General features: G+C 42.0%; 2 protein-coding genes across 2 annotated transcripts in view; one reads left to right on the forward strand and one right to left on the reverse strand.

Annotated features, from left to right (window-relative positions):
* ddah2 (DDAH family member 2, ADMA-independent) overlaps window positions 1-8,582 on the forward strand; it is an 8,942-nt gene extending 360 nt beyond the window's left edge. The window contains exons 2-6 of the mRNA XM_080442112.1: window positions 2,118-2,711; window positions 2,963-3,151; window positions 5,451-5,570; window positions 6,351-6,494; window positions 7,473-8,582. Coding sequence (XP_080298238.1) covers window positions 2,415-2,711; window positions 2,963-3,151; window positions 5,451-5,570; window positions 6,351-6,494; window positions 7,473-7,592 — 870 coding nt within the window. The 5' untranslated portion in view covers window positions 2,118-2,414 and the 3' untranslated portion in view covers window positions 7,593-8,582. The remainder of the gene's footprint in view (window positions 1-2,117; window positions 2,712-2,962; window positions 3,152-5,450; window positions 5,571-6,350; window positions 6,495-7,472) is intronic.
* Window positions 8,583-8,732: 150 nt separating this feature from the next.
* On the reverse strand, window positions 8,733-15,066 carry LOC308094964 (small ribosomal subunit protein uS7). Its single transcript, XM_080441796.1, has 6 exons — window positions 15,015-15,066; window positions 12,739-12,845; window positions 12,252-12,461; window positions 11,022-11,150; window positions 9,694-9,792; window positions 8,733-8,839 (listed from the first exon to the last, which is right to left on the reverse strand). Coding segments are annotated over exons 1-6 (615 nt in total). The 5' UTR covers window positions 15,016-15,066; the 3' UTR covers window positions 8,733-8,770.
* Between the last annotated feature and the right edge of the window lie 862 nt (window positions 15,067-15,928).

Raw genomic sequence — 15,928 nt, forward strand, 5'->3', positions numbered from 1 at the left:
TTTAAACGAGTGATTCTCAAACATTTTCATGCCGACCCCCCCCCCCCCTCCATCTGAAAATATTGTGTGCCACGCACCCCCCCCCCCCACCCCATACAAGATTGGTGTTGTTAAAAATGTTTGTCACTTTTTTTTCCAAGATTCTTAAAAAAAATAATAGCAGATCTACAAGCTAGTTATATAAAATAGCCGATGTGTAAGTGCTCATGTGGCTCATGTGGCTTAGTTCTTTTGGGCTTTTTTGGGTTCTCATAGACCTAGTTGCTTATTTCTCTCGCAGAATCTGGCAACACTGCTAGTAGATGGATTACTATTTCAGTGCGTTTTCTCGTGAATATTTGTTAGAGCACTAAGAGAAATATAATTAATAAAAGAGACATATTATAACTCTATGGAGCACACACACATCTTAAGTCTTAATTGTAGACTATAGGCTAGCCTACTACATGAAATGTGTTACTGGCTATAACTGGCTACATGCCTGTGCCAACTCTCGGTGATGTTACTTCTCAGAGGTTTATGCATATTAATGCACAATATAAAGGCAAAGCTCAACACTTGTTGAGTATCCTAAATGTGAGAAACAGAAAGAGAGAGATCGACCCCATAGCCGAAATGGACTGCATAAGAAAACGCGTTGGCAAGTGGTCCTTTGCAGGCAGCCTGTGGAGTAAAGTAACTAAGTACATTTACTCAAGTACTGTACTTAAGTAAAATGTTTAGGTATGTTTTACTTTACTGGGGTATTTCCAATTTTAAGTACTTTTACTTCTACTCCACTACATCTCAGAGTCGGAGACAAATATTGCACTTCTACTCTACTACAATTATTTGAAAACTTTAGTTACTTTGCAGATTTAGATTATTATCACAAAACGTACAACAACATTACCCACTTCAGCCCATACATACACTACATTTCGTCCATTTGAAAATAGCAGATCTACAAGCTCACAATGCGTCGACTCGACGCATTGTGGGCTTGTAGATCTGCTATTTTCAAAAGATTTGTTATACATTTTGAACTTGTGAACATGACATTGTGCACAATGAGTACTTTCTACTTTTGGTACTTTAAGTACATATTGATACCAATACTTTTTTACTCAAGTACATTTTGAATTCCTGACTTTTACTTCTAACAGAGTATTTCTACACCACAGTATTGATACTTTTACTTAAGTAAAACATGTGCATACTTTTTTCCACCACTGCTTGCAGCAGCCTCAGTGCAGTGCAGCCAGCTGTGGTTCAGAAGAAAGATGATAAAGAGGCAATTGTCTCAAACCTGGTCTAAATATGGAAGGTCTCTGCAACACATTGCTTGGTCATTGTAAAAGATAATCTAGCCTTGAACAATGAATGCCTTGTTGGCAACTTCAACCACTGTTATCTCAGTTATGCTCACTGCCTTTGGGTCCACTTATAGCATTACCATTATTACTGATTCAAAAGTATTACTCCTTTCCAATACACTCTGACCAAACTTAATCAGTTGAAACCACTTATGTGATTTGGGTCAGAAATGTATACACAAACATTTTATACTACGGATGGGACATCAATATTATCGTGATAATCAAAATATGCTATAAACTCTTAAAATTCCACTTTAACCACTTGCAGCCCAGCATCCATATTCTGGGGGCAACATTAGCCAAAAATAGCAGATCTGTCACAACTCGTTGATGCATTGTGAGCTTGTAGATCTGCTATTTGCCAAAGAGATTTGGTGTAGATGGGAAAAAAGCGGTCAAAGTACAGAGCCAACTCAGGTCTAGTGCATGACAGACAATTTCACGCACATTTTTTATCTCAGCAATATGATTATTGTTAGTGTTTTTCATCGCGATAAACGATAACAACGATTATCATCCCATTCCTGCTTTACACACGACATGGGTCGGGGAGATGTGTGCAGTGGAGCTTGAGCTAATTGATGACTAGTTTTGGGTTTTAGCCCAATGAACATTCACAAAACAAAGCTTGCTGTCATTGTATTGTCAACATCTCTCTCTCTCTCTCTCTCTCTCTCTCTCTCTCTCTCTCTCTCTCTCTCTCTCTCTCTCTCTCTCTCTCTCTCTCTCTCTCTCTCTCTCATCCTGTGTGATCATCAGAGTGAATCTCCTCCTCCACTTCATGGTGTGCATGGACATGGACAGTTGAAGCAGAAGGCAAACCTACACTTTGAATGGAGAAGAGGAGAAAGGCATACAGACATTCTCCAGTGTAGTTCTCTGCTTGAATGACAGACTCCCCACAGACTTGTCATTTCACCCCAACAGACACTGTCTAAAAGGTGGGAACGTACACATAGCTCTTACTGAGAGTCAAAATAGACTTCTAATTCATACACAACACACACACACACGCACACACACACACACACACACACACACACACAAAGTGACATAATGGCCAACATATCTCCATATGGGCGTTTCACGCACGCTGTGGTGCGAGGCGTCCCTGAGAGTTTTGGGAAGGCGGACGGCCAAGATAACAAGGAGAAGGAGTCACTGGAACTGGCCAAAGCTCAGCGTCAGTTTGGGGTCCTGACTGGAGCCCTGAGACAGAAGGTGGGCCTGCAGCTGATAGAGATCCCACCAGACCAGGACCTCCCCGAGAGCTGGAGGATCGAGGATGTGGCTGTCATCCAGGGAGACACGGCGCTCATCACCAGACCTTTCAAACAGCAGAGACGCTCTGAGGTACTGTATGAAACACCATCAGTCAATCACTCGATCGATCGCTCGCTCGATTTGTTTGTTTTCTTCGATTGATCTCTCTTCCCCCTTGCCCCGCCCCCACCCTTCTTCTTCTTCCCTTTCTTTTTTTCTATGGAAATAACGGAACGATAGAACTTGCACAAAAATGAATTTCACCCACTTTTTTCTATCTATCTATCTATCTATCTATCTATCTATCTATCTATCTATCTATCTATCTATCTATCTACCAGGCGGAGGCCGTGAGAAGGGTGATGTCGGAGCTCAACCTGACCGTGGTTGAGATGGGGGTCGAGGAAGGGGGCTCCGGAGGGGCAACGCTGGAGGGCAGCGACGTTCTGTTCACAGGGAGGGAATTCTTCGTTGGCATCTCCTCACACACCAACCACAGAGGAGCGGAGGTCCTGGCAGATACATTCAGGGTAAGCAGCATGGACAAGATGGGAGAATAAATGATGCAGGATTAATGAATGAACCAGAGAGGAAAAAATAAATACATTCTGACAGACACACCACAGCTGAAAAAATAAAAACATCAGCACCTGGGGAAACGTTTCTCCAAACCCTTTTTAGCTCCAAAGTCATTTTATATCTGCCTCCAGGGGTTCTTTAAGGGGTTGTGGGTCCACAGCTAGATGGTTGATAGTATGATTGATATTTAGAAACCAAATGGGCCCTTACCGGTCTGCGTTGTATAAAATGTTTGAATCCCAAATATGTATTTGTATTTATTTATCATTAACGCATGCCATTCAGCATATTACATATCATGCATCTGTTGGAGACTGTGTCCTCTGTTTATTGGGGCTATTTGAGAGACAGATTCTCACCGTAACCCCCTGCTGTGTGTATCTAAGCCCATGGGCTAAGCATTGCTTGTCCTTTATACTCCCTAACATTGTTGAGAGATACAGTTGTATAAACATTCTTTACCTGACCAGCCCAGGCCCTAAGCTTTACTGCAATTTAATGAGATAGGTGTGTGTGTAAAGATTACTATCATGCAAGGATAGCTGTGGATGGGGGTTCGTTCTGTAATGTCCAGCTATGCTATGGTCCCAGGATCTGAGGCTCACGGCAGGAGGCCTGGCTGTTCTTGGGTGTGGTATGACAAAGGATAAAAGGGGGCCGGGACTGAGAGAGAGGGAGTTCTTTTAGGATGCTCTGAGAGTGTGCAAATGGAACGAAATGGACCCTTTCAGGTCCATTTGGTTCCATTTGTACACTGTGAGTTCAATTAACACTGGATTTTGTGTAGACTGGGATCCCAGAGATAAAAATAATATCAAATGGTGGACCCTGGCCTAATGCATGTAGAACTGGGGGTCCTTGAAATTAAAAAGGTTGAGAATCACTGCTTTAGAGGAAACAGTACCATGGTGACTAGATGTGGCACTCAAGTGCTGTTTGTACCAGTAGCAGTGGTGAGCAGGTGGCGGTTTGGAGACTGAACCTTGTAAACTGTGATAAATGATGCCATTCTATTTGCCAAATGAGGGAGACCACACAGGAACTCCCCTTAGGGGGTGACACAGAACGGGCAACGGTATTGATTACCTCAGCCCTGCTAAGTGCATTTAGGACGCTTCCGTTCTCTTTTGTGTGTGTGTGTGTGTGGCGTGTGCATGCGTGCGCTCGCGCTTGACACATGTGCAGCTGAGCACAGAACACCTTCTGCCTTGTCATGTTGCACAAATGTGTGTTTCCCTGTATTTGTGTTGTCTTTCTTGTGTGAGTCTTTCTGGCATAAAATCATGTTTGTTCATCATAAATAAGAGGATGAAAGGGTTTGAGACATGGCAGACAGATGTATTGTGGAAAGAAATTCAAGGTACTCTGAATTAATATAAAGAAAAGTAATGTCTGCACAGTGCAAACATAATGCTGTCCCGTTCTTTATTAAACAAACGTTTTGTTTTCATACCTCATTGTTTAATACATAATAATATAATAATACATTGTATTTGTATAGTACTTAGTATAGTACTAGTATAGTATTTTCCTTTCAAAAGGAGTTGTCTTACTGCCGTTTTTCATTTTGTATTAATGTGTAATATTTGATGCACTGTTGATGAATTGAATACATAGGACCACAATGGAAACAAGTCCATAGGACTTTTTTGTGTTATCCTTTTAGCCTAAATGTCTTACCGTACCACAGTGCTGTTTACATTTCTGTCTAATAAAGTATTCAATCAATCAATCAATCAATAGTATAAAGCACAGGACAGCATTATATACAGTGTGCGGACCTTTCAACCCACCGGTTGAATCAAGAATTGTAGGCATGTGCATATATACTACCACCTCACTCTTTATTAGTATGGCATGTCCACAGAGGACTTTAGTTTAAAAACATGTTGCTCCAAAGTGCTTCAGCTTGTAGCCTTGGTTAGGGTCATGTTTTTAATGTGAATATGAAATATTAAGAAAGACTGTGCCCTGAAACTTTCATTCACTAATGGAGACTAAATTGACCATTTTAAAAGATCAACTTCAACCCAATTACTAACAGAGAATGGTCTGTATTCACCGGCGTGAGCTTGTAACGTAACCATGTTTGCTATTTGTTGTATGACAAATTATATAGGTTGTTAAGAATGTCCCCCTCTGTTTTTGTTGTTTGTGTGTGTGTGTGTGTGTGTGTGTGTGTGTGTGTGTGTGTGTGTGTGTGTGTGTGTGTGTGTGTGTGTGTGTGTGTGTGTGTGTGTGTGTGTGCAGGACTTTGCTGTGTCCACTGTCCCAGTGTGTGGTGGAGCTCGACTGAAGAACATCTGTTCCATGGGTGGACCAGACACCATCATTATCAGCAACTCTGAGAAGGCTAGGAAGACGCTACGGGTTAGTGTGTGTGTGTGTGTGTGTGTGTGTGTGTTTGTGTGTGTGTGTGTGTGTGTGTGTGCGTGCGTGCGTGCGTGTGTGCGTGCGTGCGTGCGTGCGTGCGTGCGTGCGTGCGTGCGTGGTGCGTGCGTGTGCAGCTAGGGTGATAATATATATGTATAAATAAATATTTGGGGCTGTGGTGGCCTAAAGGTTAGAGGAGAGTGCTTGTGTGTGTTGCTGGTTCAACACCCCAGGTCGCCAGGAGAAATCTGGGAGGGGAAGTGAATTAGCAACACTCTCCCCGGCATTGAAGTGCCCTTGAGCAAGGCACTTAATTTCCACTGTGGAGCTGGTCTGTGGCCAACAGTGGGTGAATGTGAAGCAGGATTGAAAGAAGATCATGCTCAGCATCTTTTTGTACTGTTTACAACTTTATATTGTATACTGTTTTAATTGCTATCTCAATATCCTTGCCAGATAATAATAATAGTAATAATCCACAGAATTTTTTTAATAGACATTAGAGAATTAGTTATACATGTATATAGTGTATACATTAGCCCCTTCCCAGGGGCCATTATTCCTGTTACCATTTATCTTCCAGATGTGTTCTCACATCCCAGGAGTCTCCTTATGTCTCTGGTTCCTTCAGTTTGCTCTAATGAGATCTGCACACTCTCCTGTCTGCTGACTCTTCATGTCATGCTAATAGCATTAGTGGTGCATCTTTAGTAAGGCGTGGTGTGTGTATGTGCATGAGTCATGTATAATAACATTCCGTTGTGTGCGTTTTCTCAGATGATGGAACAGCTGACTGATCACCACTATGACATGCTCACTGTCCCCGAGGACGCAGCAGCAAACTGTGTCTATGTCCAGAGTCCGTCCAAAGTGGACTTCCTTCTTCACCGGCCCGCGGACGAGTGTCCTGACAGCATAGCTGTAAGTACAACACTGAGTCATGTCTCCCACCTCCATGTCAGCGCTAGAGTAGGAGCCAAACACGTTGACTGAAGTCCCTCAGGGCTCTATACTAGGTCCGCTAGCTAGTTTCAGTGATGAGAGTTGGTGTAGACACCAACTCTCATCACTGAAACTAGCTGATCTAAAAGCTCACAGCATGTTGTGAGCTTGTAGATTAGTTATTTTTGCCACATGTCTGTCATAATTGGGACCCGATGTCAGGAAAACAGATTTAGTGGAAAAAGAGAGGGTAAGGAATATTTATCAGTGGAAAGCGATCAGTTCAATTCACACCAGCAGTAGCCTCGGAAACCCATGCCTTTTTTTTTAGAAGAGGTTCAATGCATTATTTATGGTGAGGAGCGAATGCTGCTCTCGCCGCTGCAGCAGGAGGCAGACAGAACAGCAGCAGTGTCAAAGTTGAGAAAAGTTCAACCTTTTCGCTGCCATATTACGGCGAGACAGAGCAGCAGCCAACCAGAAGTGTGCTGTGGTCTGAAATAGGCATGGACAGGGCATACTACACACTAAAGGGACAACTATATGGAAATTCATCAAATACATTTGATGAGCTGCTGCTCATCAAATCTGTATTGTTTACAAACAAGCTGCTACAGACAAGCAGGAGTGTCTGTACTTCTCTGTCTGCCTGTGAGCTCCTGCCGGCTTGAGCCACCCAGAGCAGTGGAGCTCTCGCTGGACCACAACTCCTAATGACCTGTTTTCTTGTGAATGTGAACAGTAGAGAGACCACCCCCTCACCCCACACCCAATATTTTGCTCTCTTCTCAGTGTTAGTGATGCAGATACATTCTCTAAACCCTCTTCCCTTCTATTTATTGGCCATGGTGTTATTTCAGACTTCAAGCATGCGCTCTAGTTGCCAGTGATGTGATTATGTGAAACAAGTATGAGGATTAAGTGTCATATTTACACCCACCCTTCTTCCTTCTCCAGGCCTTCCAGAAGCTACAGGACTACACCCTCCTACCCACTGCCTGCAGCGAAGTCTCCAAGCTGGGAGCCTCCCTATCTTCTCTCTGCCTCCTCATCAATAGAAAGCACACATACTTCTAAAACACCTTAATCCTCCGTTTGTACTCTGAAGTGCTGCCCTCTCTGTAAATGTACGTTCATACCAAGGTAGAAAGGACCTTTAAACAGCTTTTGTACAATCTTACTAATACATTCCGTTTAAACCCCATTACAAATCACCTTCCTTTAGGCAAAGTGGCCCTCTGCTATAACAGTTGATACACAAATACAATATCTGTACAATATGATGTAGCTACAATGTGAACTAATACTTGACGCAACTTGTTTATCTGAGGCAGGACGCCATCAGTATGTTGACTTTTGCACACAAGCCCCTACTGGTGAGATAAGAGCAGTGCATGTATAACAGTGAGATATCATTCCAAGACTTCATGACATTGATTAGTTGGTTAAGTGCAAAACCCAGCTGGTGTAGGAATGAGACACCACACGTGTTCAATAAAATTGTGCTAGATGTGGTTTACAATTAAGGCACGGTTTGGGGCTGTTAAATTAATAATCTGGGTGGTGTTCCATGCCTGCACTACCTGGGTTCCAACACTACAAACACATTTCCTACAACAATCAGGAAACTTTTCAAGTTCTCTCTGGCACAGCTGGTTTCCCACCCTACCAGGTCCAGTTAATCCCAGATTACAATAGAACTCAATTACCAATAATGATGGTGAAAGGATTAATTTCCCAGTAGGATGGAAAAGCCAGCAGTACCAGGGGTACTAAGAGCCAGAGTTGGGAAGCACAGAGCTGAATAAAAGGACTTATGTAGAGATCCTGGTTGAAAGTCAGTAGATATTAATTCAGGACAAAGGGCATCCCTGAGGACCACCAATTTTTTTTTTTCAAGCTGTACAATGGAAACACTGACACTCGTCTCCTATACGGTACACATAACTACTTAAGTGTAGAAATGCAGATTGTGTTTCCAACATGAGACTGTCACAGTTTGGCTTTAGTATGTTTTTGACTTTGTATCAAATGTAGATAACAGTACACCAATAAATCCAAATGATAAAGCCATAATAATGTTTGAGGATTTCCCCATGTTTATCAACTCAACACTTGCATTGAAAGGTATAAAATAATTTGTAGCTTTTTTCGGAATTATACTATTTAAAAAAGACACATGGTTAGCAAAGACAAACAAACTCATGAAACCAATACAGAATTCTGAACTTTATTCCATTTAGAAAGCAAACATTTTAACGGTTGGACTTGGCAACACGCTCCAACTCATCCTTCTTCTTGATGGCGTAGGAGTTGGATGAACCCTGAAGACAGGAAAATATCCACTTTAATACATTTATATGAACAAAAACATATTATTACTCAGATTATTATAAGAACATGGCCTGGTGTTACTTATCAGATATATAACTAAATAAAAGACGAGTAGGGAAGGTCAAATTACAAGGTCATGTGCAGTAGGCCTAACAGAAAATTGCTACTCGTCTCCTTTGCAATAAAAGGATGACTGCTATTTAGTGCGTACCAAAAAATCCTGAAGGGGCGTCAACAAGTGTCATTTGGTAGTGCGGACATCTTTGTGGGGTATAAACAGGTTGACTTAACATTGACCCCCACAAGTATGTCTGCAGCTACTATGCCACAACCCCCGTGGTGACGACACGTTGGCAAGCACTATAGAAACATGTTGTGCATATGTACGTAGTGTAAATGAAGTGTATACGATGAAAATAAAAATATTAGCTGATCTACAAGCTCACAACGTGCCACATCGGATTCGGAATGGAATGTTAGTTAAACAGAAATGTCTCTGAGTTGGTGATTGACTGAACCATGAAAGACGGTCAGCCAATGAATAAACAAAGAGCTTTAATCTGCGAGCACTCTAGCACACCAGGACAACGGGACAATGTCTAGGCGTGACTCTAGCCTCGCTTTGTGAAGGATAATATAGGATAATATTCTGAAACTCAGCTCTACAACAGTTACTTTGAGGTATTTCACACCATTTCAGTGATAAAGCAGGGCAATAAGCTGCTAGACAGAAGAGGCTTAACCAATTTCAACCTGGCATCCCAGTTTTGGGCATGTCATATTGAAACATTTTCAAAACATTAAAAGAGAAAGGTCAAGTATTCGCTTAGTTATTAAAAGGTACCTTGGCTGCATTGATCAGCTCATCAGCCAGACACTCGGCGATAGTCTTGATGTTCCTGAAAGCAGCTTCTCTCGCTCCCGTGCACAGCAGCCAGATGGCCTGAGAAACACAGGATAACAGCATTAGATACGGAATCAAAGCTATAGAATACATTAACATGTTATGTAAATAAAATGTCTCTTAGTTGGTGATTGACTGAACCATGAAAGACGGTCAGCCAATGAATAAACAAAGAGCTTTTCTCTGCGAGCACTCTAGCACACCAGGACAACAGGGGACTGTCCAGGTGTGACTCTATAGCCTCGCTTCGTGTAGGAATTACAATGCTGACTGATAGCAGACACTAACCAGCTCTACAACAGTTGCTTTGAGGTAGGAATTGAAAAGAAAGAAAGAAAAAGGGTAGCACATCCCAAATCAATATTATTCACATTTCCACTTTTATTGGCACAACCACAATAAACTTTGGTGTGTGCTTGTGATGTACTACCTTTTAGGGATTTTTTCAATTCCTATTTTTGATATGTATACTGGATTTTGGGTCTAGCACCCCACTGAGAAAACCATTGTTGATGCACAACCTCTTTTTCTTATTTGGGAGGTATTTTACACTACCGGTAGTTCAGGGATACATTTTAAAGTTCAGAAAATATTGAAGACGTCCAAATCTGCATTCTTAAGCATATTGAACACCGACTGGAATCCATTCCAGACAGAATCTGTTTTGCGGAGCAGTAGGTGTTAATGGAGCAAACGCATGAAAGATGTAAAATGATTTGTTACCATGAGCTATACCTGAAAATGTGGTTGACTGTCAAATTTACCTGAACTAGTAAATATATATGTGGACTTCTGAGCTATGATTCCCCTCTACATCCACCCTGGTGGCCTGTGAAAGATGGTCAACCCTGGTGGATGAAGAGTGGGTGACCCACTGTTTGGTGTACTATAGAGACTAGTGATCTCATCAGGTTCATTTAATTTTAGAAGGATTTCACAGTATTGATGCAGGGGTTCTGGCGCAACTTCACTCGCTAGCATATTGCATGAAAAATGTCATGGTGGATAACTGGAGAAAAGGAATTCCAGCAAGACTTGCAGCAACTTTGACACGTTTCAGCCTATGATTCTTCATGAGGACCTTGATGGAGGCCACATATTTACTAGTTTACAAAGAAAGTGGCTTTCCTACAGTACTACAAGTGTTGCTGAAAGTCCTTTCCTCCAAGAGGATCTTCACTGCCACTACACCGAGCACAATGGTCCTCCTTGTGGTCAAAACTGGATGCAGCAGTTGTGATACTGGACAGAGGCTGTGGGCTAAATACCTGGTTGACTCTACGGAGGGGGGACACATCCACAGCCTGTCTCCTGACTGTTCCGGCACGACCAATACGAGTAGAGTCCTCACGCGGTCCACTGTTGATGATGGCGTTCACCAGCACCTGGAGGGGGTTCTGAGAAGAATAGGAAATGCATCAGATGGGCACGTCAACCACACCACACACACCTTTCTGAATTAGACTGGATGCAGTGTTATCCTTGGTATTTCTCTTTATACTAAGGCGAGTGAATTGGCAGTAGAAAGGTAGGGGGAGAGAAACACTGGCTTAATCACTCAACCTGGCATGACTAAATTAGCTGATCTACTAGCTCACAACGTGGCACATGAAATATGAACATGTTAGTGAAACGGAAATGTCTCTGAGTTGGTGATTGACTGAACCATGGAAGAAGGTCAGCCAATGAATAAACAAAGAGCTTTAATCTGCGAGCACTCTAGCACACCAGGACAACGGGACAATGTCTAGGCGTGACTCTAGCCTCGCTTCGTGTAGGATCATATAGGACAATATTCTGAAACTCAGCTCTACAACAGTTACTTTGAGGTATTTTGCACCATTTCAGTGATAAAGCAGGGTAATAAGATGCGAGATACAAGAGGATTAACCAAATTCAACCTGGTAGCCCTGTTTTGGGCATGTCATTCTCAACCTGTGGGTCCCCACATGATTGGGTGAGGGGGCGGGGATCCCCAGTTTACTTTAATGTGACAAGACTTTTAATACTTTAAAAAAAATAATGCATGTAATCAACACTATACAACAAAAAACGGTCAAAAGGACCAATTGTCAAAAAATATAAAAAAGATCAAAAACTTGTGAAAATAGCTCATCTACAAGCTCACTTTATTTTCACAATATTTATCTGTGGAACAGAGTTAAACTAAATATAATGGCCTGAAGTGCTTGCCAGGGTGGGGTGGGGGGGGGTTACAATGCGATTATTTTGGGAGTCCCCAGTTCAAAATGTGAATTTTTGAGGGGGTTCCCATATGATTATTTTGGGGGGGTCCCCAGTTCAAATATAATTATTTTGAGGGGGTCGCAGCCTGTAAAGGTTAGGAACCACTGCACTAACAGAGCAAAGGACTAATTAATCTTGGACAAAGCAATCACAATAATCGGGACAATAAAAAAATCAATTGACAATTACTCTTCACCTGGGGGACTACAAAAAGATTACTTTTTCTTAAATTACCATCCATCAATACACACCTCTCCTGTCAGCAGGTGGATGATCTCGAAGGCGTGCTTGACGATGCGCACGGTCATCAGCTTCTTGCCGTTGTTGCGGCCGTGCATCATCATGGAGTTGGTCAGACGCTCCACGATGGGACACTGGGCCTTACGAAAGCGCTTGGCGGCATAACGGCCACCGGAGTGGGGCAGGTACTTAGCGTACTTTTCTTTGACAGCAATGTAATCCTGGATGGGAATGAGGTGGGGGTGTACAAATTAAACTTGTCATTATAAAGCACTGTCAATACTTAGTGGGAAAAAAAACTTCACTGATGAACATGGTAAAAGTAGTGTCTCTGAGTTGGTGATTGACTAGGTCATTAAAAGACTACAGCCAATGAATAAACAAAGATCTTCAATCTGCGAGTACTTAAGCACACCAGGGCAACAGGAAAATGTCTAGGCGTGACTCTAGCCTCGCTTTTAATCATTTTAATACATTTAGAAAACAACCCCAAGTTACCTGCAGGGAGATGTCATTGATCTGGACATCATCAGTGCTCCATTTCCCAAAGAGTTTGATTTCTGGGGTCTCAGCCACAGCTGGAGCGGTCTCCCAGTTCTCAGCCACTGCAGGAGAATATCACATACATTTAAAGCTCAAACTCATGTACACAGGCATACACAAAAAATACATTAAGACGTCCCGTTTACAGCCCAACTCCAAGGCGAGGAGGCAGCTAGTTAGCAACGTTTGAAGTGTGTGTGGCAATGTTTCATCCATCTGCCAGAGCAAGACCAAAGAAGACGGCGTTAAATGCAATTTAGTAAACTATAAATATAGATAGATTAAACAGGGCTGAATACGTTCACAAAACACCCCAGATATGACTGATGGCAACCTGACTCAACAGTAAGGGCCCAAAGCTCACGTTAAACGGCACTGTTGCCAGATTTTGCGAGAGAATTAAGCAACTAGTTCTATGAAAACAAGCCCAAAAGAAGCGACGATGCTACGGTTATTTTCAATCTACAAGCAATGCAACGCATTGTGAGCTTGTAGATCTGCTATTTTCCCCAAAGAAATCTAGTAATTTCGGAATATGTTTGAAACATTTTAACACAAATCTGGTACGGCCGGGGTCCCTGGCACAAAATGTTATCAGAAGGGGGTCCTTCTCCTTGACTTGAAAATGTTTTAGATCCACTGGTTTTATCATTAGGGAACAAGCAAGTACATTTTAGAAATGGCAAAAAAAAAAACGCACCTCGCAACTAATATTTACACGCAATTTAACAAGAAAACATGGCAACACTATTACACGGCATGTAGACACTCACTCGGCTACCCGTGGCAATGTCTCTGAGTTGGTGATTGACTGAACCATGGAAGACGGTCAGCCAATGAATAAACAAAGAGCTTTAATCTGCGAGCACTCTAGCACACCAGGACAACGGGACAATGTCTAGGCGTGACTCTAGCCTCGCTTTGTGTAGGATCATATAGGACAATATTCTGAAACTCAGCTCTACAACATTCTGAAACTCAGCTACTTTGAGGTATTTTGCACCATTTCAGTGATAAAGCAGGGTAATAAGATGCTAGATACAAGAGCATTAACCAAATTCAACCTGGTGGCCCTGTTTTGGGCATGTCATTCTCAACCTGTGGGTCCCCACATGATTGGGGTGAGGGGATCCCCAGATTACTTTAATGTGACACTTAAGACTTTTAATACTTAAAAAAAACATTACTGCATCAAAATGCATGTGATCAACACTAAACAAAAACTGGTCAAAAGGACCAATTGTCAAATAATATAAAAAAAGATCCAAAACTAGTGAAAATAGCTCATCTACAAGCTCACTTTATTTTCACAATATTTATCTGTGGAACAGAGTTAAACTAAATATAATGGCCTGAAGTGCTTGCCAGGGTGGGGGGGGGGCTTAAAATGTGATTATTTTGGGGGTCCCCAGTTCAAATATTAATTTTTGAGGGGGTTCCCATATGATTATTTTGGGGGGTCCCCAGTGCAAATATAATTATTTTGAGGGGGTCGCAGCCTGTAAAGGTTAGGAACCACTGCACTAACAGAGCAAAGGACTAATTAATCTTGGACAAAGCAATCACAATAATCGGGACAATAAAAAAATCAATTGACAATTACTCTTCACCTGGGGGACTACAAAAAGATTACTTTTTCTTAAATTACCATCCATCAATACACGTCCCTGGCACAAAATGTTATCAGAAGGGGGTCCTTCTCCTTGACTTAAAAATGTTTTAGATCCACTGGTTTTATCATTAGGGAACAAGCAAGTACATTTTAGAAATGGCAAAAAAAAACGCACCTCGCAATTAATATTTACACGCAATTTAACAAGAAAACATGGCAACACTATTACACGGCATGTAGACACTCACTCGGCTACCCTTGGCCCAGGTATCATTAATGCGTGCCAAACAAACAAGTCAAGCCAACTGCACCTTAACCGCATGTCTATACGATTAAAATGACCATGAAATAGAACATATCGAGAATATGGAGGCGACATTACTTTGAGACTCCATGCTTCTTCCCCCATGCGGCTAGCGACCAGATTAGCCACATGCTAATGCTCGGTGCCGCTGTGTTCGGCAGCCACACATTTTATAGAAATAAAACGACTTCAGGAGCGTTTGGGACGAGTTACTCTAATTGACTGTAAACTAACGTTGGGTGTTTCCTCTATGAATGGGAGAATAGTCGTTTTAAAGACGTGCGAAGGACTTATATTGTGATTTCTGTCACTTACTTGTGTCTGCCGTTCTGCACCACACTTCTCAGAGACGGAAAGGGGCCTTTCCGAGGCGCTTCGTGGTAATATCCGGTGGGTTGGCTGAGTATTTCCGGTTCGCGGGGCGTTTATGTAATTGTAGTCTTTTTCAACTGACCCACTTTGTGTGTGTGTGTGTGTGTGTGTGTGTGTGTGTGTGTGTGTGTGTGTGTGTGCGTGCGTGCGTGCGTGCGTGCGTGCGTGCGTGCGTGTGTACAGTACACACACATACACACCTACACTAGAAATGAACCCTCCCCCCGCCCAACTGTTTCATTGCTACTAGTAGTGTTGAAGTCTTGTTTATTGGGGGTTACCGTAGGCCACCGTTACTATCAAAAAAGCCATTTTGGGAATTTGGGCCAATAAATAGATATGAATTCTATCTTGGAGCCGTAGAACATATTTGAGCCTTATATGTCGGTAACACAGCAGCATATATTGAATTTAGCCTATCAACATTAATTATTAAAATGTACTTTTTTAATTTAGGCTACATACTTTGGAGCATGTAAGAATAACTTTAGGCCTCAACAATAATAAACATTAAAATGTAAAAAAAAGACCCCCCCCCCCCCCCCACATACACACACAAATAATCTTAAATGTAGCAAAGTGGAAGTTTTAATCACAAAATGTATTAATGACAATTAAACATTTACAGACGACATACTTTGGATACTATAGACATTTTAGAGCACACTCACAATTGCTTTTCTTTCATTTGCATCACTTGAACAGTTGAAACAGTTGTCCATGTGCAAGACTTATTTATAGCCACGGATACACCTGAACAAATATTTCCCTTGATTCCTTCCATATACCTTCCATATATGCTTCTACAATCAGTTCATTCAAGTGGGCTTAAAGCAAAAAAAACGTCAACAATATTA

Source organism: Gymnoscopelus braueri (genome assembly GCF_963280865.1).
Source record: "Gymnoscopelus braueri genome assembly, chromosome: 11".
Taxonomy (NCBI): Eukaryota; Metazoa; Chordata; class Actinopteri; order Myctophiformes; family Myctophidae; genus Gymnoscopelus; species Gymnoscopelus braueri.